The following is a 27,408-nucleotide window of genomic DNA, read 5'->3' on the forward strand; positions in this document are numbered from 1 at the left end:
AGTTCTCGTGTGCATATAAGCAGGCCTACACAGGCTAATGAAGAAAGTTCTGGGTGGACTGTATACTATTTATTATAAGAATTATTATATTTTTCAAAATATTTTATGAAGGACATCAGGACATTTCACACATGCATGAATTTCTAAGGTTATTATTATAACTATTATTATTATTATTAGTAGTAGTAGTAGTGGTAGTAGTAGCCTTTTTTTAGACAGGGAGGTTCCATTGAGCTACAACATCTCTTCTTCCAAAGAGTCCTGGTCAAGACAGTGGCACAATCAGCATGATCAGTTCCACTTTAAGAACTATAGTAAACACCTGCATTACATAAAAGCAACACAAGGGAAAATAGTGAGAGAAGACGGGTATACAGGCCATACCAGTGGCATCCAAACACATTCCACCTGGGTCAGGGACTATATAAAGCAGCAACATGTGTCCTTCAGGGTAGTTTTTTTTTTAAAGACATTTAAGGGTATTTAAGGAAGGGAGTGCTTCTAAGGTGACAACATTTTTGGAGCTTAGTGCATTGCCAGGGTGCATAAGATGAGAAAGCAGTTTTACCAAGCTCTGAGCACACCCTGGGAAGATTAAAAAGAAGCTTTTGTGTAGAAATAATAATAATATGTGTTCGTCATGTTAAGAACGATCGACATGGCTGCCATAAAAAAGGCCACAGTATTCATTGTTGTCCCCTCCCATTGCACCTCCTAATTCTCCCACATACATGAAGCCCTTACACCACAACCACACAGATGTGATATGATTAATTAATCCTGGATGCCACTGAAGTTTTCCATTCCTGTCCAATGTCCACACTGGCTCCTCTCATAAGGCCCTCCTCATGTCCTCTCGAAGCAGGGCATACCACACAGCAGTATTAAGGTGACACCACACCTATTTAAATATGCCATATCCTCCTGAGAGCCTTTGTTTAATATGCATTTTTAATCTCTCCTAGTTATTTGGCATCAGTTGGACCCCATTAGTATAAAAAAAACTACACATTGTCAACGATAATTAGGTTCCAGTGTCCTCAAACAAGTACTTCCTAATTAACAGGGTCTTAGCTTCTTACTGTTGCTAATATTGGTCAAATTTGTTGCAATATCAAACTACAAACATTATTTATCATTAAAAAAACAAGTTTCAACCATAAAATGTGATCAGGTTTTGGACCTTGACCACTTTTGTGTGGGGATCAGCTGCAGATTGACTTGGCAGAGATGGCTGCCATCTTGTTTTTACATGGATTAGTGTATTGTGGTGTTACTACCACTTGATGGCACAAAAAAAGTGTCCCTGAACAACATGTCTAAGTTAAGTAGAATGAAATATAAGGTAAAGTTAACCCAAAATTTGATCAGGGTCTCAGGAGGTTAATGGACAATTAACTTCTAACTTCAAGCAGCAGCAACACTTTGTCCTGTTTTTTTTTTTTTTTTGTTTGTTTTTTTTTGTGTAGTTATTATTATTATTGTTATTATTATTATTATTATTATCATTATTATTAGTATTATAGTCTTACTTTTCTGTTTGTCACTGCCTTCTATAAAATAAAATAAAATAAAATAGTGATAAAAGGAATAAAATAAATCAATAAGAATAAATATAATAAATTGAATTAATTTGTGGTTATTTGCTCATAAATTTCATTGTATCTTCATTTTCTTCTATATTTAATCCCTCTGTTTTGTTTTATTTTGTTAAATCTTACTATACTGTTTCTTTTATATCATGTCTTAATGTCTTTAATAAAGCACTTTGAATTGTCTTGTTCAAAGGTGGTATACAAATTAATTTATATTGCCTCATTATTGTTGCTAATTAATGATTATTGTTTTATTACTATATAATTACACGGGCCATGAGGATGGTCGGCGCCTTGGTGGCAGCACTTCCTGCACACACAGCCCTGCCCGTCTGGCTGCAGGATAACACGGCTCCTCTCCCTCCATCCATCCGTCCATCCATCAGTTGCATGTATCGTTAGCTCAGCAGCTAGCAGCTCACCAGGCCCAGCGGCCGGCCGGTGCATCCACAGCTTCCAGCCATGGCGTTGGTTACTCTGCAGCGGTCCCCGACCCCGAGCGCTGCATCCTCCGCCAGCACAGCAACCACGACCGCGGGGGAGGTGAGTTGGGTCCTGGGTGAACAAAAGCGATGCTCCGGTGCTGTGATGGTGGGAAGGCAGAGGATGGGGGAGATGTTGCCGGAGAAAGGCCCGCTGATTGAAGCTAAATTAGCACCGTTAGTTAACGTGTTATGCTAGCTAGGTTTTAAGCTAACGGTAGCTAGCTAACGTCTTCACTATTGATAACCACATACTGCTTGCTAGTATATGTGCCAATACGGCCGGTAGGTTTATCATTTTCAAATTCAGTTGAATTACAAAAAATATCCTCACACCTATTAAATTTCTTGTTAATTTAAAGAGCTGACTGAGTTTGACAAGTGCCTTATGAATGATATAAGCTAACGTTAGCTGGTTATGATGAGACTGTCTGACATTGAAAGTAACGTATTTTTTCTTTAACATTAATACAGCTGTATAACACAGCTTGTCTGGCATACCTTCAGCACCATAATAACAGGACACCCATCGCTGCTACGGTCCGTACACTGCTTAATTCACACCAATTTACTTATATTAAATCTGAGATTTTAATTTTGTAGCCTGGTGGCTCGTTTGAGATGTGTGATCTTTAGCAGACAGCAATGAGGGGACAGTCATTGAACTACACATAATATTCCTGTGTCAGTTTCCACTGTGCTGTCCTTTTTCTACCTCCTGTAAGAACAGGGAAGTGTGTGATTTCCAGTCTGGTAAGCAGTCATGTGGAGAAAAAATGCTAAACTTTAAGGTTTGCTTTGCTCCTCTATAGCTATAGAGAGTCACAGTTTTAAATGTTAGTTTTCTGGGCACTCAAAGTTGGAGAAAGAGACTGTCCTTGCCTCCAAACTATGGTAATTCAAAGGTAACTCTTTTGCTACTTTAATGTTCAGATATGTTCCTGATCTTCACTTCCAGATGAGGGCGCTGTCCTCCTACTATAATCAGGAAAGCTCACCTTATTCTGCTCTGCATGACCAAACCAGAAGAAACAGACATGACATCTATAGCTGGGGTTATTTACAACCTTCAGTGTTTGAGCCAGAGATGACACCTCTGTTTTTTAAAGCATGTTCAAAACTGTGCAAATGTCACACACAGTTGTTACTTATTGCAAACAGATTGCTCCTCATGAAGGAGTCAGTGTTGTTGGTTTCGTCCCTGCGCCTCGGTGACTTGCTGGAGCGGTTGCTTGGTGTGGTCCAGCAGCAGTGGTGAGGTGTGACAGATAAAGCTGGCAGGAAGCTGCTGCAGCTATGATGTCATCTACTCGTGAGGGGTGGGTGGGGTAGTGGAGTACTACTGAAGGAGAGTGAGGTAAACAGATTTAATAGACGCTGGCATGAGGCAGTTGATGCGTGAGATTATTTCACCTAATGCACACAATTATGGAAAGTTAGTCATGCAGTGTTATACGCTGCTCTTGCAAAACGATTTTCTTACATCTAATGGTACTCATTTTTCTGCATGCCATAGCATTTCTCTTTTTTCCTTGCTGAGTATATCTGTGCTTCTGCGGCTGTAGACTTTCCCTGACAGTGGCAAGTGTCAGTTTACTGTTCCTCAATGAGCCTACTTTTGGTCAAAGCCACTCATGAATTTTAACGCATAAACTGTGCCATGTTGTGGTTTTGAGTATATTTTATTAATCATGCAAAAAAAAAAATCTAACACTTTTTAATATTTCAGGTATGTAGATTTTCTTAAAATTGATCAAAGGGGACTTGACAAGTCATAGAAAATTCTATCATGATTAGTCAGACATGGCTTAAAGTCTGTATCTCCTATATTTTCTGTGCTAAACCACCAGACAATGCAAACCTCTTGATATGCTCCTGCATTCTCCATCCTCCCTCATCTTCCCTAACTCTTATTCTGGCAGTATGCCCTAAATTATATTAAATGTTGTGTGTTTTCTTCAGGCCAAAAACCAGGTTCGTGACCTTGATAGCTGCAGTGTGTGCTGGCTGGTCAGCCAAAACTGTCAGAATCACACAGCCTTGCTCATCAGCCTCCATTATACCTTTGCCATGTAATTGCCTGTCATGTAATTTGCTGCGGACTGTGCCGTCTTCTATGCAGCCATACCTACTAGTTTAAGTATGTACAATTCTCATGTTGAGGAACTTTCAAGTCATGTCTGATCTCCTTTGCGTCTTGCAAGCCCCTCCAGGTGGTGTGGATGCTATTAAATGCATATAACACACACCTGTATTTGCAGTGATGTCACTGGTATTTGCTTGCAGCACCAAATTTGACAGCTGTGTGAGAACAGAAGACAGGATTGAATTTGATTGGAGTGTACTGCCAGATTTAGTTTGTCTGCTCCCTTTGATGCTCAAGTCAAACTTTACTCCTCTGTGCCTGAAATCCTGTGTAATAAAACATTTATGAGCCCATTTCCACTACAAAGAGCAGTTTGCTTCTCTGAGAGTGGAGAATAGGTGAACACATGAGGGTTTATAACGCTGTTATAACATATTTAATGACAACAGTGTCAGAATCTGCCATTAATAGTATACCAACATTGTTATTTAGTCATCCCATTCATGCGTGAGTTTGTAGATTTAATTTATTAAAGCTTATGATTGGTAAAATATGGACAAGCCTGTAGCTTCTGTTGAAGCATCAGGCTGTAAATGTTTGTTAATAATGCCAAAATGGCTTCCATGTGATATTAATTTTTTCCCTTATCTGTATTGCAGGATTTTGGGAGTGAAGATGAACGGCGAATAAATCAGAGGTAAGTTTACTGTTAAGTTTATTTCGGCCCTTCTGTTGCATGGTACGTGGCAAAGCAGAGCAAATTTTATACGACGCAGGTGTTGTTGACTGATTGGCTGCATCTGCCTTTGAGTCATTTGGTGAAATCTGGAGTGGCGGCTGACTCGCTGGCATCAACAAATGAGGACAACTAAGCATCAGTGTAATAAAACACCTGTCTGTCTGTCTTGTTGGCAGAGTCCTCAATTCCTAAGAGCCAACTGTGAAACCATGTTATTCGCAGTAGTCTCCAAAGTAATATGTTCACAGATGTGTCTGTGTTTTTTACCTGCACTTGACCGACAAACTTGTTTTTGAATTGTACATAATCAGTTCAGTCACTTGGCTTTTCCACAGTTTTCTTTCTTTTTTGAGTTTTTGAGTTTTCTGAGTGTTTGTACTGCGTTGGATCAACAGAAAGCTGATTATGATTTTTGAATTTGATTGTTTTAGTCATTTACTGTGTAAAAACACAAACTATTTGCTGATTATAGCTTCAAAAGTGAACACTGTTTTCTTAACTCTGTGTCCTCCAGCCAAATTGATAGATTGAATTCTTTGACTCTCAACATATTGCACAATGCCGTTGCCTGTGATTTAGACTTTGGTGACAGAACCTTAGATGATAAAAATATCATAAAGCAGCATCAGAGTGTTCACAAACCTTTCTTACCCTGCAAGTTTGGCAAAACAGCTGTTGTTTCACTGGTAAAGACATATTGTGAATCAAGTCACAATATTTTCTTACTCCTCTGCCAGCTGTGTTTATGTATGTAACACACCATGACTATTCAGCTGTGAATGTCAGCCCTTGGTGTTGCAATTAATGCTTTTTTTCTGACATTTTCATATATTTTTATTTATGGCTTCCCGATAGTGAGATAAGATTAAGAATTAATTTAAAGAAAATGATTTAAAGAATGCACTTGGCTCCAATAACTTGTGTTTGTGCATTAGATGATGGAAAATTGGCGCAGCCCTCGTATGTATAGTTTTGTTATCTTTAGATAAGACACTGGTGCTTAACACATTTTGACAGAATGACTCAGACATGTTAAAACCAGATAAATTCAGTTTTCTTTCGAAAGCTGCAGTCTCAGGGGCAGTGTCAAAGTCACAAGCTCTTTTTCAAATAGAAATAGACTTTGTACTTGTATTATGTAACTTGTAACATGTATTAACAGCACTGTAAATGTACATTTCAGGCAGTAATATGATGTTCACTAGGTTAAATGTTGTTTTTTTAAAGTTTTTTGCTAGCTAGAGGATTTCTTTTAGGATTCTAACTTCCAAAAAACACATGTAATATATAGACCCACTGAGATGCAGTGACTGTGGAACAACTATTGTATGGAAGAGCACCCACAAGTGCTGCTTCTGTATTTTGCATCTGTTCTACAGATGTCTGAACATTAATTCTGAATGTTCTGCTCTTAAATGTTCGGCTGTGGGAACATGTGCTCCTGAAATTGAACTAAACTGTCCTGCATGAATTTGATAGCAAGCCTTACTGTAGCCTAGCTGCAGTGAAGTTGTTTACAGGGGAGATTTAATTTCACATCAGATCAATACAATAGCTTTTGTAATAGCCTGCATGTCTTTTCATCCCTCATAGTATAAATATCGACCTGTCAAGATGGTGACAGTGATGACAAAGTAGGTCTTTACCTGTCATTCATTTTGACAGAATCCTGTGTTCCAATGTGAACATGCAGGCCTTTTTATTTGCTTTTGTGAGATTTGTGATTTTTCATATCTTAATTGCTCAAAACTTCCCGTGGATCATCTGTGAACCGGAGGAATTTTTGAAGAAGCAGAACATTCTAAGATAAGCAAATGCGTCATTCTAAGGGTTCAGTCTTTTTTCAGTTATGCAACAGCCTTTGCAATACCCCTAAGCAATGCATGTGTGTGAGAATGATCTATGCATGATGCGAGTCCTGTCTTGACTCTCTGTTTGCTTTAGGGGCTGGTTAGCCGTGTTATGCAATTAGACTCCCAGTAAATTCCTGTTTATAATATTATGACATATTAAGCTGTCTTTTATTTGACAGACATATTTCTCTTTAGATCAGAGTGTACTGATCTAGTACACTCGATAGATACCTACATCTGTTGACGGACAGCCATACCACTGCCAAGTGGGAGTATTTTTTGCGCTTGCCGTTCCCGACTGACCTTGATAACGATGACAAGCCCAAGGGGTTGATGGAGGCCGACATAAACATTGTGCAGGTGTCGGTGGCACTGAACCAAGCAATGATTTCATCTTAACACCTTGTACAAACAGCAGAGTTGGGCAAGAGGTACAAGTGGTCAAAAATGTGTGTTTATGTGTGTAGATATGGGGTTCAGTGTTTGGCATGAGGAGAAGGGATTCAGCACGAAGGGTAACACAAGGAATCTGCAGATTATTAGCTCTGCAGAAATGTGAAGTCCATTTAAACTCACAGTTTCTCACTCAAACAGCACACTTTTCAATACCGGTGGTGATTTTAAATGCCATAATATACTCCCTCAGGATTTGAATCCAAAATATGTGAGGACAGGAGAAACATAGGTCGACAATATGCAGCACAAGAACCATCTCTGGGTCTTTATTGTATAGGTCAATCTTTCCTCAGTGACATGATGATGTCATTTGTCTCCTGCTCTGGCTCTCCATGTCTCCACTGACACCTGAGGAGGTTTGTTCCTCTCTCTCTCTCTCTCTCTCTCTCTCTCTCTCTCTCTCTCTCTCTCCTTTCCCTTCTTTCTGTGGTGTAAGTGAGAGAATGGCGGCATTATGCAACTGGCAGCCCCAAGAGGAGTTTTTTCCCCTCACTGTGCTGTTGGAGTGTGCAAAACACTCTGAGAGCGTGAATAAACCACCGTGGTTACTGCCTCTGTGTAGCCTTTTTATAAGTGAGTCCTCTGTGTAATCCAGCGCGCCTCTTTCACATACAGATACACCTGGCGATTCAGAGCAGTGGCTTACAGGACATCTGCTCATGTCTGGCCTCATCTACGTCCATCTGGCTACTGTTCCAGCATCAAACTATACCTTAACTCAGTGACATGCCATCAGTCCTGCTTCCAAAGCTTGACCTCATATGCAGAGGAAATTTCCTTCTACATGCACCTGACACACTGAGCTGTCCAAGTTTCCACCTGGAACACGACTGAGCCCACGTCAGCTTGTAGAGTACAGTGTCTGCCAGTGACCAAGTGTTATAGGACGTTGTCCTATTGTTGAGAAGAATAGGAGAGCTATCTTGTTATCTGTGTCGCAAAGCTATTGTTAACGTCTGTCAGCAAATCCTCCCAGATTAACAGAGTCGTGCCATATCATTGTGCGTGAGTGGGGGTTTGAATGCTGAGTGAGAGGGAAAGTGAGAAAGAAAGTTATAGCCTATATAAGCTTTCAACCCACAAACAGAGACTAAACTGTGGCCTCAATTTAAACAATTCTGTCTGACTGCCATTGCATGATTATATTTCATATCAGTGCTGTAATAATTTCATTTCCTTCCATATATCTAAGAATATTCACCGTTGTTGCAGATCCATTAGACACAAAGGATATTTCCTACTTAACCTATTGTTGCACTCTCTAACACGCTGTTCTCCGTGTGTGATACATCTGAGTGAGTGACAGGCAGCGCCGGCCACTTGAAGGGGAGAGACAAGATAATCCCTCCCTTATAAGCCTGGGTATAATGAGATTTGGGAGTTTTGAGAGATTGCCAGTTCTCACTGCCCTTTCCACCAATGCTTGGCCCATGTGTTAAGCTCCCTGGAGGCACTACCTTGGATTCTGTTGACCCTTAAGGTGGCATGCACATGGAGACATCCCCCTTAGGAAGTTTTGGCCAAAATCCTTCAGTCTGCTTTTTTGTCTTCCTCCAACTGAGCTAGTGATCTCGATTTTCCCCCGGAAGAAAGAGAGAGAAAGCGGCTCTCTAAGTGGGTTTTGGAGGGGCAGTTTTTGTTGGACAGCAACACAAGATGCTGGAAGTGGACATGTTTTGCATTGGCTGAAAAGGAAACCTGTTGTTCACTGAGTCAGACCTGATGGATGAGGAGAGTAAAGAATCACAGAGTTCATGGTGAAGGAAGGGGGAATCCATCTTTGATTCATTGTTTTCGGTAACCTCCTGGCCTTTTGCTCAAGTGTTTTTTGAAAAGCAAAAACAAGCATGTGATTGACTCTGTGTCTCTTAGGAAAGTGTACAAGTGCTTATCGTATTTGAAAGAGTGAAATTTACTCTTGCTCTTCTCTCTTATGGATTGTGTGTAACCTACAGTAAACTGGAAAAGAGTGACACAGACAAAACAGACTGAATGCACAGTTGTGTGTGCCTGAGGCAGCGGGTGGAGACTGCAGCATGTCCCTCCAAGCAGGAGTCTGACTCGCACTCAAACACACAGAGACACTCAGCTGAGGGAGGAGGAGGAATCAGAGGGAGTGGCGTCAGAACAGACGGCACTTCTTCACTGAGAAGCACAGATGAGAGCAGCCTGTCAGTCAGTCTGTCACTCAAAAACGGCAGGCCGGGACCTGAAACAGTCATTCTTCGTCTCCTGCACTTTGCTCCTTTGCTATTTCTGGAGGCAGATGAAGAGGAGGTAGCTCCCATCAGAGAGGCCTGGGTTTCATTCCAGTCAACAGGATGCATCTGGTTGTAGCACCCATTCAGGAGGCCGTGATGAAGATGCTGCCGTATTTTGTGGAGAACGCTGTGTTGACCCAGAGCGAGATAAACCGCATGTGAGTCAAGTTTATCTTCTGAAATGGGAACAGGGTCTTCACTGATATAATTTGAGCTCAGACACTTGACTAAGGTTTGGGCTTCCTGCTCAGTGGCTGTGCTTTTGAACTGACAGGAAACTAACTTTGAATTATTTGCTGTCATATTGTTATAATGTTTAATGTATTAGTTAAGTGTAGGAGTTGTTTGCCTGGTCATTTTGCATTAGATACTATGATGTCATTTCAGGCCAGCGGACTGAATCAATCACTGAACATGTCCAGCTGATGTGAGATAGTGGACCTCATCAAAATAAGCCAGCATGCACTAAAACTACTGCAATTCAGTGTCAGGATTCATCATACAACTGCTCATCTTTGCCTTCCTGTCTGTAAAGGAGGTAAAGGTACTGTAGGTTGTAATCATGTGGAATCATTGAAGCTATCTGGTAAGCTTTTCTTTCATAGTCTTTGTTTGCTTTGATACCAGATGTATTTTTAGCCCTAGTGTTTGTGGAGAAGCTGATAGCAGGGTGCCGCAGGGCAAGAGACAGTAGAGCTGAGGCTGTTTAATTAGGACGTCTGAGTACAGCCTGTAAAGCAGTGGGACAGCTCTTGATTTACATACAGAGACAAGTTTCAGTTTCATACTGCACCTTGAAAGGGTTTCTCTCTGGGAAGTTATCAGGTATCACACACTAACCTGAGGACTTAAAGGTGGACTACTAGTTGAAATAGGACAAATGAGCAGCAGGGATTTGTACACAGTCCCGAGGAGTCATGAGGCTGTAGCCCTCTTTTTGGTCTTGCCACTTTTGCCTCATATTATCCATCATTCCCTGACAGTGGACCCTCCTGATGGCCTCATAAATCTCAAAGAGAGAGCAGAGACTGAAACAGAAATCCACCAAAGTGAGACAAAAGCTCTTGTTGAGATGTGTCCGCCTCCGTGCTTTGTCACTGTGGAACTTTTTTTTTTTTTTTTTTTTCTGTGCTACTGGGGGCGGAGGGAATTTATTGTGAGGTGCACAAAACAGAGTCCATTGTTCCCACAAAATCATCTGTTTGGCCTCGGCCTGCTCCTCTGTATGTGGGTTTTGAAAGTCTGATCAGAGAGAGCTGAGAGAGGGAGCAGTTTCAGAGCTGGATATAAAAAATGTGCTGGTGAAAGTTTTAGGACTTTTATTAATACCAAACCAAAGGTGGCTGGTCATTGGATTGTGTGTTTGGAGATGTAGGGGATGTATCCATTTAAAAGTTTTACATTTGTCAAGGGAGTGCTGTTTCAAGGGGACCATTATGCTCATTTTCATGTTCATACTTTTATTTTAGCTTTCTACTAGAACATATTTGCATACCTTAATGTGAAGAAGAACACTTTATTTTCCTCATAATGTCTGTGCTGGAACACCTGTATTCACCCTCTGACTGAGAAGGCTCTGTTTCAGTGGCTGTCTCTTTAAGCCCCCCTCCCAAAAAGCCCAGTCTTCTCTGATTGGTCAGGGTTTGCGGGTCTTTCACATCTGCGGTCTCGGACTCTCTGCACCATCATTGTAGTTGGGGAATGACTGCACTGCTGAAAATTGGTGAAACTGCAGCTGCCACTCGGAGCAGTAGCCGTTTGATTCTGCAGCGAAGTGTGGGGATAATTAAACTTTTAGTGGAGAATTGCAGCCAGAGAATACCCGCAGCTTAACAGTAAACAGAGTTCTGTGACTCTTGTGACATGTTGATCTATGTTACGAAGAATTTCTTTCCACCTGAAACATAACCACGCCATCGCAGAGTAAAATAATTATTGCCACAAGCAGCACTTCGCTGTTGCTTGTTGTGTTTTTTCAGCTTTACAAAGAATTTCTTTAGTGGGGCACCCCAGTAGCTCACCTGGTAGAGCGTGTGCCCCATGTACTAAAGCTGTGTCCTTACCGTAGCCAACCTGGTAAGGTTTCAACCCGGGGCCCTTAAGTGCATGTCACCCCTTCTCTCTTCTCCCCTCTTTTGTGTCACTCTCTGTATATACCATCAGTAAAAATTGCAAAAAACATCTGTAAAAATGCAGTGAGCCGCACTCTGTCCCTGCTTGGTGTGTTTCGCCATAACAGAGTTCAGCGGGGCTTTCTATTATGAAAATAGCCATTCAAAGCTTCTAAACCAAAATCTTCACAACTGGACATGCTGTAGCAAAAATATGTTTCAAAATTAGGGAGAAATTAACAACATCTGCAACCAAGATTACTGGTTTCCCTGATGTTAGCATGTAGCTACATGTAGCGGTGTATGTAATGTAAACACTTGTAGTAGCATGCCCGGAGCAGATGACCATGTCCAGAAATCCATGAGCTGGTGTCAACTTGTCTCAAAAGTAGAAAAATAGCCTGAGGTTTTTGCTCACAGGGATTGCTTTTGCATATTTGAAACTTGGCCTCATTTAACATGAACATCTTTTAAGATATTTTTTGCCTCTAATGGACAGGACAGGTAAGCATGAAAGGGGGAGAGAGAGAAGGGGGGGTGACATGCAGCAAAGGGCTACAGGCTGGATTCAAACCCGGGCTGCTGCAGCAACAGCCTTGTACATGGGGCGCCTGCTCTACCACTAAGCCACCGACGCCCCTTAACATGAACATCTGACGTAACATCATATATAGCCTTTGACAGAAAATAAGGAAAAGCCTAATATGTCCCATTTAAGTCAATACCAATCATAATCATTTTCCCACTTAATAATAGTAGTGCGATCTACACTCATCATAAGTAAAAATAATTAGGCTTATATCAGCATTGCTCTTTAAAGCTGACGTCAGCTAGTAAAGCTGACACCATACCACTACATTGGTTTCATAAGACCTTTATTTAGAGACAGATCTATCTTTAGTTTCTGTTTGGATTTTGTTTTTTGTTCCTATCACTCTTTAGATCTGTACTTCCCTAATGCTGTCCTGATTTGCCAGACTGCACACACTGAATACATGGTGCATATGCTCCACCCTGCTGCCAGGTAGACTTATGTATGCGCTCACATTGTTTTTCAGTGAAATGGAATGATTGAATTCAGCCCAGAGGAAACACCTCACGCCTTTTTATTGCACCTGTTGACAGCTCCAAAGCCGAACCTGAAAATCTCAGGATTTTTACAGGCAGGTGCGAACTGGTGATTGCTGCTTTCCAGCAATTGTGAAAGTTCATTATCACAAACAACTGCATTTAGGCCAATTATTGAGGTCTGTGTTGCATCACACCAAGCCAGCAGAGACCTGACAAGTCAAATCTGAGTGCAGCCCATGCAGCAAAAAAAAAAGACAGATAAGCATTCAGGATCAAAGCTTGATTCATGGCTGCTGCAGACCTGAGGTCTGTGCCTGTAACGTGGCAGCCGGGCTTTTCCACTCAGCTGTTGAGGTAATTCACCGGCAGCAGGCAGCCATGATTTATACTCATCTCTCTGGCTGTGTCTACTGAACTGAAAAGTCCTGTTAAAACGGAATATTTCATTTGTCTGGCGCCCACTTCTCTGCCTCACTGTCCAACAAACAAGCCGGGACAGTTGTGCTGAGCTGTTGCTCTGCGGCGTAGTGTCTGATGTACAACGTCTATGTTTCAGTGCTTGTAACTCCTCTCTCCCATTTGTTTTGCAGCCTGAGTGAGAGCTTCTTCATGGTGAAGGGTGCTGCTCTCTTCCTGCAGCAGGGGAGCAGTCACCAGGGCCAGAAAGCACTTCCTCACCACAAACATGCAGGTGAGAACCACAAAAAGCACCCCGTTATCCACATCATTAACTCACACTGTAGGTTTGATCTCATCCATATCCTCGTCACACTTCTTGTTCAGGTCATGTAGTGTGTTTGTGTGAGGAGTTGCACTCTGTAACACCACAGCAGATGTTTGTGGCTGAGGTGAGAAGGATGGAGGCTGCCTTGTTGATAAGCATGTTCCAGACGTATAGCTTAGGCAGATTAGTGTTTAAATCCAGCACATGGTAGCACTGTGAACAAAACTTCTGTCGACGATTAAAGGAGGCACTTATTATTTGTATTACCTGGTGTGTCCTCTGTTTTTCACACTGAACTAACCTCCTGAGTAAAGGGGACACAAGGGAAATACTTGGGAGTATTAACCGCGTGCCCTTGATGACATTTATTTATAGTTTATTTGATGAATATTACTCAAGCAGCATAATGCAGATGTGATTCTTAAAGGAAGTTGAGTTTTAAGGTGGAGTTTTTGGCAGTAATTTCACAAGATCATTGATAGTAGGTAGATGTGGCCAACTTTATTACTTGTATAGAAAATACACAGATGTGTAGTGTCATGTTTATTTTATTGATCAAAGCTGAGGTCACATGACAGGTTGGACTGAGCAATAAAGTGGTTGGTCTCCTCAATCAAAGTTTGTCATTTGAAAGCCACATTTATTGCTCTAAAGACACAAGGCTGACCTGACAGTTTACTGGCATGATGGGAAATCAGCATCAGCCAACAGCCCAAAATGCTGCCAGGTCGTTTGGCATGTCATTGCTGAGGTTGGCAGCTGTGTCCACTCTACCAGCCACTTTGTCAGGTAACCCACATTTTAGCTGTTCCTCAATAACATTTGGCTGGTAAATAGTTGTATCATTTCCAAGCAACTGTTGCCCTTAGAAAAAAAAGACAGTGACCTTTACAAAGCGCTTGATAAAGGTATTTCTACTCTGTGAACTGGTATCCTACCATCAGTGACACCACAGAGTTTAAAAATGCAAAAACATCTCTGAAGCCATACTTATGTGTGCTGACCAGAGCTTCGACATTTTATATTATAAAAAGGAGACTGACTTTATGTATTTGAATATCAGTCATCCTAAGTAAGCTGTTTCGCTGTTGGGGAATCGGTGACTGCCCATTAATACAGACTGAAGTCTCACAGGGCATAGATGTAGCTTATCTCTAAGCTGCAAGTCAGTGGTGTCAGTCAAGGCTATCAGCTGAACTGGTTTGAACCCCTCTCATCAGCATGGACACATGATACATAATTCTCTGCAGATATATTTATGTTCCTGTGTATTGCCCTCGAATCTTGCAGCTGTTGTTATTCAGAACAGATGCCTACTTGGCTGCCACAGAGCCAAGTAAACTAAGGCCACAAGCTCTTGAGTATTTACGGTTTGATCCACTTGGATCCATCAAAATCATCAAAAACACTCTTGAGGTTTTTTTTTTTTTTTACTAGATCTTTCTGTCAGCAGCTATGGACAATGAACTTATAGTGTGCATGGCATTCATTAGAATAGCAAAATCGGTTTTAGCAGGCCAACATATTAAAATGTACCACAGTTATTGCTTTGTGAATGGCAACACCTAAAATCCTGTAAATGTTTGCTGAAACTGTCTTTATATTCACACAGCACTAAATAAGACAGATAATCTGTGAAAAATCATATTCATATTGCTTTTGCCTACTCTGTCACCCACAGTGCTTCTAATGGCTTTATTGCATGTGAACAAAAGCAACCACTCAGAGCCGAGGAGTCTCTGATGCAGCTGTCAATCATGCCAATCACTGCTTGTGATCTGTGGTCAGACTGTCAGTCAAGGCAGCGCTGATCAAATACGAATCAAGGTTGTGTTCAGGTGTTTTCAGAAACATATTTTAGTGTACTCTGTAGCTGTAAGGGAATAGCGGTTGTTTCAGCCAGTGGCTGGTATTTGCTACTTCGACTGTACCCAACATGACGGCCAGGTCACCAACTTTCTTCTTTTATAGCTAAACAGTATTTTATTTCATTCAGATAAAGGTTGAATAAAACACTGTTAAATACTGTGTCCTGGCTGCCATGTTGTTTACAGTCGACTAAGGTATCAAATATCACCCACTGGCTGAAACAACCACAACTCACGAGCAGTGATTAACATGATTGGCAGCTGCGTTAGAGGCTACTCAGCTCTGATTGGTTGTTGCTGCTGCGCTGTGGTTGATTCTAGCAAATGCTGTAGGAAGAGGGGGAAGGTATGATTAGTGTCACGGACTACCTCTCTCTTGGGCGGCTGTGGCTCAGAGGTAGAGGGGGTCGTCCACCAATTGGAAGATCAGTGGATCGATCCCCGGCTCCTCCAGCCTTGAGCAAGGTACTGAACCCCATATTGCTCCCAATGGACCTTTTTCACGGCAGACATTTTGATACGTCAGAGTAGGAGCAACACAGGTGTGTTCAATGACACTAATGACAGCTGCGTTCCACTTAGGGGAGACCCTGGTATTGTCCATGTTGGCTAAATGTTGCTAGCTTACTGGGACACTGAATGGAACTCAGCCATCCTTAATGTTATCAATTTCACCTGTGCTTTTTCTACTGACACAAGTCAAAATGTCTGCTGTGAAAAAGGTCCATGGCTGTTATATCATAGTGTAAAAAGGGCTTCGAGTAGTCAGATGATTAGAAAGGTGCAATACAAGTGCAGGTCCTTCAAGAGCTTGTACTTCTCTCGGAATATAGTGACAGTTAGTAGTATAGTATAGTTTCAGTAAATATGACACAGTTATTTTTATAAGAATATCACCAGTATCACAAAAAACACACTTATCTGTTTAATCATTGACATTAAGGTAATTACTTGTGCAGCAAGAATAATTTATTAAAGCTATTAAAGTTTAAGCTATTAAACCTCTATAAGATGTATGTATCGGTATGAATTTAGTTTTCATGTGTTCATAAGTTTGACATAAATGTACATTCCATGTAGTAGAGAAGCTACTGTAATGCCCCCTTAAGCAAGTTTTCACTGTGATGTTACTGCAGAGACATGCAGCCGTGATTTAAGATACAATAAGTACATGACCAAGCAGAGAGTCAGGCACTTTCTGTTTCATGCCACTCAGCAGCTGTCATCAAAACCAGTCAGGATGACATGATTTGTCTACCTGTTGTGACATATTTGAACATAGCTGGCTCTCCATCAGCACCTACTTTGCATTGCCATTGGTCCACCTCCACACCCTGTTTTATTATCCAGCTCCACTGACACGTCTTACATCAGACCTGGCACAGGGAGCGCTGAGGGATTTCAAATGAACAATGACAAGCTCTTGAATTGTGGTGTTGTAGCTAACAAATGTGCTCATGCAGAGTTCAAAATTTAACGTCAGTTCGTTTCTGCTCAGTGAACTCTTGTCAGCTGATGTAAAAACATGTTGTTGTCTCCAGGACGAAGACTTCAGTGTTAAACACTAGGGAGCAGTGTAACTTCATGTACCTTCAAATAAATACAGCAATGCCGTTTCACTGTGCCAGCTCATTGTGTCCCCAGCATGCATTATGTTTTCATTAATATCAGTGTTGTCGAGTGAAACATGCTTTATCCCAAGTCAAAATGTATCACTATTTTCGACAAGGCAGATTTACTGACACCAAACAACCTCTGCATGTCATGGATCACTTTTCTTTATGGTCTTCTTTTACAGGCGACTTACCTCAACACTTGCAGGTGATGATAAACATTCTTCGCTCAGAGGATAGAATCAAACTGGTGAGAGACAACATAAGTATATGTATACATTAAACTATTCACCCACACACACACACACACACACACACACACACACACACACACACACATATAGGTAAGTGACTAACACCCTGGCACAGTAAACCCTCCAGAATGCATTTTATTGTGCGCTTAATATGCTTATTTGTTCACTGTAATTATTAGCTCATGAGAGCAGGTTTGAACAGACTCAGGAGAGCATTACCAAATGTTTCCATGGTGTGTGTGTATGTGTTAGTGTGAAACTGAGTTATATCATTTTATGTTTACCGGCTCTGTATTCTCTTACATCCTGGGGACTCAGTTACCCTATGACATCAAATTTGTAGTCTAGTTTTCTGTGCACATCCAACTGTGACACTCTGTTGGGCACAGATTTCAGTAGGAGGGTCAGTGCACTGAACATTTCCTCTTCTCTAGGCATTTGCTGTTAGTTTTAAACTTGTTTTGTATTTAAGGGAGCATGAAAAGCACAAACCTGCCACACTAGATTTATTTTACTAAGATATTACAGTATAAAGTATGGGTCAACCCATACATTTCAAATGCTGCTCCACAAATCAAAATACACATTTTTCCTCTTACCTGTGGTGCTATTTATCAGTCTAAATTGTTTTGTATGAGTTGCCAAGTGTTGGAGATATTGTCTACCTTCTCTCCCGCATAATAGAACTAGGTGGCACTCAGCTTCTGGTGCTCAAAGCGCCAGAGAAATACCTTTGTAAAACTCAACGGCAATGCCTCTTTCCAGAAATCATGACTTGGCAATTCAAGATAATCCACAGACCTTGTTGTGAGCACATTCATGTAGGAAGCGTGCAACTGCTCATGTTGCCAAATAAAACTGCTCACAACAAGGTCTGTGGATTATCTTGAATAACCGGGTCACGATTTCTGCTGTTGAGTTTAAGTATTTTTTGGGTGCTCTGAGCACCACAAGCTGAGTGCCATCTAATTCCATTGTCTTGGAGACATCTGTACGACTGATATCTCCAGCGCTCTGCAACTCACACCCAAACAATGTAGACTGATAAATAGCACTACAGATAAGAGGGAGAATGTATTTTGAATTAAAGCTTTTTGCCAAAAGCAATTACATTTCAGACAACCGCTCCCTTAACCACAGAAATAGAAAGTGTTTTGCCTGGCAGCTTTCAGGTACTACTACAAAAACAGGAAACATTATTTCTTACCCTCAGCCAAAAAGTTCTGGCTTTGAATGTGAAGTAAATTGTCTGCATCCTGTCCAGGCGGTGCGGCTCGAGAGTGCGTGGTCAGATCGTGTGCGGTACATGGTGGTGGTGTATACCAGTGGGCGACAAGACACAGAGGAGAACATCCTACTGGGCATCGACTTTACCAGCAAAGACTGGTAAGAATTTTTCGTGTGTGTGGCTTTATGATGACTGTGTGCCAGACAAACAGCTGTATGTTAAAAGCTACCAGAGTTCTGTTTATTAATTGGTGTTTTCATTTGCCCTGTGAGTGAACTGTACAGTCCAGAAATGTGATAGTAGTTTATGTTTTCTTTTCCCAGTGAGCAAATTAGAAAGTGAGAAAATATACGCTTGTGTCCAGTTAATCACACACAGTTTTTTCTCTGCTCAAGACTGTATTCTGTACCTAAACAAACATGAAACTTAATCCTGCCATTTCTTGTTTGCCTGAGAATTGTTTAGATATAGACACTCAGTGAATAATCCTAGGATATAGCGGTTGTAGCAACAGAGTTTCCTAATGTGAAAATCACATTTATGTTAGAGATTTTTGTCTTAAAGAAATAATAAAGAAATAAAAGTTTTTTTCTTCTTTTTGTGCTGATATTTAAATTTTACTCTCCTCTGCCAGCAAAAGCTGTTCGATCGGCATGGTGCTACCTCTGTGGAGTGACACAAAGATCCATCTGGATGGAGACGGGTGAGTTCCCTCCGACTCCTGCTGTATGGCTGCAGCATTTTACCCAGCGATGTTTCCCTTTTTTACTCAACACTGCAGCTACACCAGACACTTGGGATGAGTGTGATACACACATTGCTACACTGTGCTCAAGGGAATGACCATCTGTTTCGTCTGCTCCTCAGGGGCTTTACTGTGAACACGGCGAGTCGGACTCATGTCTTCAAACCCGTGTCAGTGCAGGCTATGTGGTGAGTAATGCCCAACCTCTGGAGCCACAGTGGCTGTCTCAAGAAATTAAGCTTCATGACACACCACAATAAATCTCCTGATAAACACATGTGCCACTGTGCTGCAGTGAGAGGCAGGGTTAGGCAATGCTGAGTCATTCTGCCACCTGCTGACATGAAGACGCATGTGCAGAGAATTGCCTTTAACACATCGTTAGTAATATTTTTATTTTTCACCAGAAGACATGATAAAATTAGACTTTTACTTTAATCATCTACAACTACAACCTTTATCTTTCCATCAAACACAATCCAGGTCAGCCCTGCAGGTGATGCACAAGGCATGCGAGGTGTCACGCAGGTATAACTACTTCCCTGGAGGCATGGCTCTCACCTGGATGGGCTACTACGAAAGCTGCATATCTTCAGACCAGAGCTGTATCAACGAGTGGAATGCCATGAAGGACTTGGAGACCACACGGCCGGACTCGCCCACCATGTTTGTCGACAAGTCAGTAAACACAAACTTAAACCGGCCTCTTTAAACTAACCATCCCTGTACCTGTTGTTGAAGTAGCTTGACATTTCAGGAATAGCTGGAATTGTGTGAGTGCTGAGATTTTAATCAGATTTAATCTTTGGTAGGCCTTCAGAGAGAGAGAGGACAGAGTGCCTTATTAAAGCCAAACTCAGAAGCATCATGACGTGCCAGGACCTCGAGAACGTCACCTGTAAACAGGTAAATATACAGTAGTGGTAATACACACACACACACACACAGAGCTTTACATTTTGGGTGGTTTCATTTTAAGTGGTTGCATTTACATTTCCACGCCTAAAGATGGAGACACATCTCAGTTCTCTTACTCATTTTCAAAGCTTGGAGTTGACTTTTCTGAAAGTCAATCTGTGGTAATGTTGTCACAATAGCAGTATTTTAAACTGTGATACAACACTAGCTTAGGAGATCATACATCAGGAACATCCCTATAACTAACAGAGATCATATTGTTTTACACACGTGGTATCGCAAAAGTACTCATTCTGTAGATGTCCCCTGTAGAAGACTTTATAACACTTTCTAATAACAGAAATCTGATTTATATGATTGTATAATATAAATTATTAACTGAATATAATATGCTATTAGCTGTCAGCGTTCTTTGGTACTTCAACAAGAATTTAAAGTAAACTTATATATCTCAGTAATTGTGCTGAAATACCTTACAACACTACCAAACAACACATAAATCAACATATCCTTTATAAATTCTCTTGTCAGATCCGCACAGAGCTGGAACAACACATGAACTGTAACCTGAAGGAGTACAAGGAGTACATCGACAATGAGATGCTGCTGATCCTGGGCCAGATGGACAAAGCCACACTCATCTTTGACCACGTCTACCTGGTGGGGCAACCGATACTGTCTCTTACATTCACCAAAATATCTGTGACGTCTGTTTTTTCCTGAGAAGGACTGAGATAAAAACATTCCCCTCCTTCTTCATCCCAAAGGAAGACTGCTTCTATGTGAAACCATTATTTTTGGAGAAAGGACAATCTTAGAAAGACTTGAAAATACACTCGATCTAAACATTATTTTCCTTCATTTGTTTGTAGGGATCTGAATGGAATGCGTCTAATTTGGAGGAGCTGCAAGAATCGGGGTGATTTATTTTATATTATGAAAGAACTAAGATAACCGCACAGACAAAAAAAAACAGATTTTCATTATGATTTGAGCAAGAAAGAATGTTGTTGATGAGTTAACATTATCTTTCCTCCCCAGGGTGGGCTACATCCTCAACGTTACCAGGGAGATAGACAACTTCTTTCCAGGCACATTCAGTTATCACAACATACGCGTCTACGATGAAGACGCCACTGACCTGCTGGCTCACTGGAACGAGACGTACAACTTCATTGTTAAAGCAAAGTGAGTCCTGAGTGGAACAAAAAACATGTTTCTCATGTATCAGTTTATAAAGGCATCCTCAGAGGGGGATTATGATTATTTCTCTGACTGAATGAGTGGCTCTGAAATTTCCTCACATTTCACTGATCTTAAATTAAATTCATTTTACTTGTAATACCTGGTAACTTTATTTATTGGACTTTATTATCGAGCTAATATATTGTGGGTTTTATTTTCATTGAGGATAAAAGGTCATTCTTGACCGTGGAAGCAGTACTTTGCCAAAACAAAAATCTTATCTCAGGGTCCACAGATGAGCTTTTTCAGAACCACATGACCCCCACTCCTCATGTAATTTGTACTTGTTGCCACATGGGCAAACCTCCCTACATGGACAACTTGATAACAACAACAGTTATCTCCATGACAACTGAACAAGCTAATATATACACTTAATTTAACCAAGTAAAAGTCTCATTTGGATTTAAAATCTCTTTTCAGAGCAACTTGGCCGAGGGCAGTATAAACATCATTACAACAATAAACACAAGGAGACGAGTACAGCTGTCACACACCACAAATGAGCAAGCACCACATCCAGTTAAAATGCAATACAAAAAACAGCTATAAAAAAAATCCTCTGAGGAAGATCATGAGATGTGGTTGAAATGTCTAGTACACAGATTCTCAAACTATGGTATGTGTACCACTGGTGGTACGCAAGCTCCCTCTAGTGGTTTACAGTCCAATGTATTAAAAAAGATTTATAATAAAATAATATAAATATATGTAACGTAAAAATACTACAGCATTTCAAATGAAAATCCTTAGATCCCTGAAATGTAATTTAAAATACCTTTTGCCTTTTCCTTAATATTTTTGCATTTTGCATTATGTAATCAGCATTTCTGAACATAGCACCCTCATACATCCATATTTAGTTACGAGTTACACAATGATGTTGAGATAGCAAATGTAGGTAAGATGAATGGTTTTAAAACATTTTAATCATGCCTCCGTATTTTGCAACCCTGCTGAAACTGAAGTGGATGACAATTAAATGAGCGCAAGTGCTAGTGGCTATGGAAGCCACGCCAGTGAAGTTTCCAAAGCACCAAATGAGGCGCCAGCCTTAGCAGTGTATGAGAGTTGAAGAAGTTTAAGTGCCAGTTTTAGTGCTACCCCTTTGTACAGTGTGACTGTGACTGACAACAGTCAACAATACATTATCTTTTTATTAGGAATAACCCTGCCTCCTGTTGGACCTGTCCGTAGTAGAATTAGATAGGCCTATGCTACTGTTTTAAAATTGCTTAAAGCAATGGTACTTGAAGAGCCTAATATTTTCTGAGGTGGTAAGGGACTTAAAAAGTCTGAGAACCACTTATCTAGAAAACAAAGCTATTTAGTGGACCCTTGAGTGAATGTTTATTTTGTCAAACTACGTTTTTGTGATTATTTTTGTACCTCTCCCTCACAGAAAGAACCACTCCAAGTGTCTAGTTCACTGCAAGATGGGCGTCAGTCGTTCTGCCTCCACTGTTATTGCGTATGCCATGAAGGAGTTTGGCTGGTCACTAGAGAAGGCTTACAACTTCGTCAAACAAAAGAGGAGCATCACACGACCCAACGCAGGTTTCATGAGGCAGCTGGCCGAGTATGAGGGCATCTTGGATGCTAGGTACAGCTTTTTGTGTGTGTGTATGTGTGTGTGTGTGTGTGTGTGTGTGTGTGTGTGTGTGCAGTGTTGCTTTCTAGCTGTCTTCTCTCAGTGGACCTGTTTTTTGACTTCTGCTCTTCTTCTGTGCGTTGCATTTGTATATTTGCAGTAAACAGCGTCACAACAAGCTGTGGCATCCAGACGCAGACTGTGAAATGGTGGAGGGGCAGCAGGGACTGGCTCAATGTTGTGGAGAAGAGGAGGGAGGCCACCTGACTCCAGAGCCAGGGATGTCTCCCTGCTGTGAGGAGGCACTGTCTGATAAAGGGGCTGCATGTCCCTCTCCGCGCAGGGCTGTTGCACTGGAGATCGATCCTGCTTACAACAACTATTATTTCCGTCGGCTCTCTGACTCAGCGCTGGACAGTGAACCATCAACGCCTGTGCGCGGCCCTCCCCTTCTGGGCATGGAAAAGGTCTTTATAGAAATTGAGGATGTGGAGCGGGACGCTCTGCTGGATGATGAGGCCTTTGATGCGCGTGAAGGCCTGCCGCTCCCCCACTTTGAGGCTACAGGAGAGGGGACAGCTGCTCAGACTAGCTCTCGGGGCCCTGAGCCCTTAGAGGAGCTGCGTCTGAGGCTGGAGTTTAGTACCGTGGAGGAGGAGGATGAGGAGGAGGTGCAAAAGGAGGAGGCAGAGATGGAGGTGCTCATGCAACCAGATGATGGAGGGGGTGGGGAAGGAGGTGGAGGAGAGGAAACACAGGATCTGGAGGTAGAAGGGGATACAGAGGGTAATGGGATGGACCTGGCAACCCTAAATGAAAACTCCAACAATAACAACCATTTGAGTGCTCCACATAAACTCAATGTAAGTTTGAATTATATGACTGACGTTTTTATTTTAGAATTAAAATCGCTGTTATTGATTTTATTAATCCAGTTGGACCTCTGACATTTTTTTCTTTCCTCTCTTTATTTAGGAAAAAGCTCCCTCCCTCCCGCCTCCAGTTGATGCTCCTATACTGTCCTGGAGGGATCCTAAGTCCAAGCTGAAAGACGTCTCTCCACCCCTGGTTTCTAAGCTTTGCCTTAACCCCAGTGTTCCTGAAGTCCGAAGTGCTTCATTCCCATTGTCCCATACCTCTTCTGAAGGACTCACGTCTTCAGTGGGACTACTGCGCCCCTGTGGCCCTCTGTGTGACTGTGCCAACTGTGCTGCCTCCCCGCCCACAGCTCTACTTGACAGAGACAAGCAGCCGGGAGACTCACTACACTTACTAGAGCCGAAGGACGATGGTGAATTATTGGAAGTAGAGACTGAGAGTCAGAAAAGTAAATCTGCAGCTGCCTCTGAAGGTCTTCCTGAGCTGATGAGAATGGATTTGGAGGGAGAGGAGCCTGCTGTGGCATGCTACATTGGCCAACAACAGGAGACGCTGCTGCAGCTGCAGAAGTCTGGGCTGGTGCGCCGGCGTGCAGAGAGACTAGAGAGACTTTCAGGTTTGTCCGAAGAGAGCTTGCTCTCTGTGAAGCCTTTGCACGCATGCCAAAGGTCAAAAAACAGCCCTTTTCACACTGAGGAGGAACAGGCCGGCTCCGGCTTCCCTAAATCTTCTACACCATGCCAAGTGCGGTTAGAGCCACTGGTGGTGCCACTGACCAATGAAGCCTTGTTGGGGGTGGTGGGGTCTGGGTTGCTCACACCCACCTCCTCGCCTCATGGCTCCACCCTTACACGCAGCTCCAGCAGCGACAGCCTGCGCAGCGTGAGGGGGAAACCTGGCCTTGTGCGCCAGAGGGCGCAGGAGATCGAGACCCGCATGCGTCTGGCAGGCCTAACCGTGCCCTCGAGGCTGAAGCGGTCCAACTCGCTGGCCAAGTTGGGCAGCCTCAATTTCTCCTCAGAGGATCTGTGTTCAGCCTGCTCCTCAGACGCAGGGACACTACTGCTCCTCTCACTGTCCCCAGAGCCAGACACCGGCCTGGACTGGGAATCCCCCACCACCTCTGCTCTGCCACGGCCCTGCAAGGACCTGCACACTCCAGAGAGAGTGCTACCAGGTGAGCCCAGAAGCTGACACATCAAGTGGAGGTTATATACACTCCACCCATCCCCTCATCTGTCACCCTGTGGGGCTGGAGAGTCCAGTCAAAGAAAACTAATGAAAACAAAAAAAACAATGCCAACTGTTGTTATAAGGAGTGTACACTCTCCTTTGCCACATTGTTTCTCAAACTGCTGTTCACAGTGATGAAAGTCATATTGCTGTATCTGACAAGTGTGTAAAGCCATCAGTTCACCTCTAACTTGGTTTGATTCATGGACAAACAAGTGCCTTATGTATGAGACCAGAGGCACAGAGCTGTGTGTTAGACTGCAGGATGAGACGGTACTCTATAACCTTTAACTTCACGGCTGTTAGTACCTGAAATGTACCAAACTATGGTATCCATTGGCACTTAGATTATTTTTACCTGTCTGGTACAAAGTTGTAGCCTACATTGATGAACTTTCCTCAATGGAGCTTGACAGAAAGCAAAGTGTTAATAAATGTAGAGTTGTTTACCGCACAGTTTATGTTTTAGATGCTAGAGGGTTGTAAAATTAATGGTTACCTCATGTTGCATTCACAGAGCTCTTTCTCAGATGAACACCGGGCTAGAGTTTAATTCAGTTCATTTGCTGATGTCGAATTGAAGTGAGGAAATCAGTTTTGAGATGTATGTTTATGCATTAATGTGTGACTATGTGTGAGTGAGTGAATGGGATCGAAGTGAAGAGAGAAGGTTGTGACTTTGTTTTGCCAGAGGCATGCTCACTGTTTTCAACAAACACAAACAGAAACATTTCTGAGTTTGTTGTTCCTTTGCACTGCTTTTTTTTATTGAGTGAATACTGGTACGCAAGCAAGCTATCTTCCAAAATAACATCAGAGCAATGTTATTGACCTCATCATTCCCTACAATGTTCTTGGGAGAGCAGAGTGAGGTGTCACGCCACATGGCTCACAACACAAAGGCCCAGTGTGACAGGAACTGAGGATTTCTGGCTGTCAAATCATATAAAGATATCTGAACAAGACACATTTTACATCCAAAACCTTCTTTACCTTAAATCAGCTCATCCTTGAAGGTTGCCAACATTTTAAACTCATTTGTGCTTTTTGAAATGTGAAAGACCAAAGTTCTTTGGCTGTCTCGACAAATTGGAAACACCATTGAAGCTGTACAAAATATGTGAACCATAAATGTTAATCAATCATGTGCGTATTTAAATGCTGTCACATCTTTTTTGCACCTTTTTGGGAGAGACGAAAGAGACTCGGCAAAGTCATCAGGCTCATAGCTGTTAAGCTTTTATGCTCAAATCATCAGTGAGTTTAAAAAGCTTTGTGTCACACTGACTTGACAACGATCACAATAGGTTACTTCACAGTTTTGTAACCATTTTCTTTTTATATTTAAGTATGCAGTAACTTTTGTACTGTACATTGCTGTAGTTTGAATGCATATTGCACTTTTTATGTTGGTCAAAATAATGTACTGTATGTGTTAATTATGGAAATAAACATTTCTTTTACATATTACACCATGGGTATCTGTCTCTCTGTTCTTTCTTTATTCAAAATGACACTGACAAGTTTTAATCAAAACCATTACACTTGTTTTTGCTCTCATTTCTTACAGGTTTAAGTTAAAGATCTGAGATTTTTTTTAGTGCACTCAATACTTCTCTTGACCTTTTACAACATAATCTATCCACCTGACAACATGCTGAAATAGCATGATTATGACACAGGTGTGCCTTGAGATAGACCCAACAAAAGGCCTCTCTACAGTTGAGCAAACAAATTGTTGCATCGACTGTCTTTATGGCTGTTCTCTGATGATCTTCCGGGTGAAGATGCAGGGTGTGGAGGTCCTGAGTTTGCGCAAGATGTGGCAAGTTTTGAGGGAGTGTGCAGCAATGTCTACCAGAGCTGTTGCCTGTGAACTGAATGTTCATTTCACTACCGTAAGACGTCTCCAGTGTCATTTCTATGAATTTGGCAGTACATCCAACCAGCTTCACAACCACAGACTGCATGTAGCTACGCCAGATCAGGACCTCTACATGCAGCATCTTCACCTACAAGATTGTCTGAGACCAGCCGCCTGAACAACTGATGCAACAATTGGTTTGCACAACTGTAGAGTGGCCATTTATTGTGACCATCCTCAGGCACACCTGTGTCATAACCAGGCTTTTCAATCAGCATCTTGTCAGGTTACACATCTGCAACCAAAATCTGAAAATTTGAGAGATCTGTTGAATGCAAAGCCTTAGATCCTTAATTTAAGAAAAAGGGATTAGAAACAAGTGTTGCAATTAAATTTTTTAAGTGTAATAGTATTGGTTATTTGAAATGACTTAAAGAAAAACAGAACAGAAGTGGGATTATATACTGTGTCACCCTGAATGTTATGATTGCTGACCTTCCTGAATGGGAAAACTATCACAGGCATGACTAAATATCTGTGCAGTGACTTGGCTTTGATGGTGTGTATGTATCCTGAAATTACATCACCGCGC

The 27,408-nt window shown here is 41.8% G+C and overlaps 1 protein-coding gene across 3 annotated transcripts; it reads left to right on the forward strand.

Moving 5' to 3' along the window:
* Positions 1 to 1,898: 1,898 nt before the first annotated feature.
* Positions 1,899 to 26,422, forward strand: ssh1a (slingshot protein phosphatase 1a). Of its 3 annotated transcripts, none has more exons than XM_049579130.1 (15): positions 1,899 to 2,138; positions 4,823 to 4,860; positions 13,245 to 13,345; positions 17,045 to 17,109; positions 18,378 to 18,499; positions 18,976 to 19,044; positions 19,209 to 19,274; positions 19,570 to 19,764; positions 19,899 to 19,992; positions 20,536 to 20,664; positions 20,877 to 20,923; positions 21,046 to 21,192; positions 22,652 to 22,852; positions 23,001 to 23,703; positions 23,816 to 26,422. In XM_049579130.1, exons 1-15 carry the CDS (start codon positions 2,058 to 2,060, stop codon positions 24,911 to 24,913), a joined length of 3,156 nt encoding a protein of 1,051 aa, XP_049435087.1. In that variant the 5' UTR covers positions 1,899 to 2,057; the 3' UTR covers positions 24,914 to 26,422. The 3 variants fall into 3 exon arrangements, with proteins under 3 accessions (XP_049435087.1, XP_049435088.1, XP_049435089.1); XM_049579132.1 differs by lacking the exons at positions 1,899 to 2,138; positions 4,823 to 4,860 and adding exons at positions 9,238 to 9,630; positions 9,860 to 10,058; XM_049579131.1 differs by lacking the exons at positions 1,899 to 2,138; positions 4,823 to 4,860 and adding an exon at positions 9,237 to 9,630.
* Positions 26,423 to 27,408: the final 986 nt, after the last annotated feature.

The sequence above is a fragment of the Epinephelus fuscoguttatus genome, linkage group LG6 (assembly GCF_011397635.1).
Source record: "Epinephelus fuscoguttatus linkage group LG6, E.fuscoguttatus.final_Chr_v1".
Taxonomy (NCBI): domain Eukaryota; kingdom Metazoa; phylum Chordata; class Actinopteri; order Perciformes; family Serranidae; genus Epinephelus; species Epinephelus fuscoguttatus.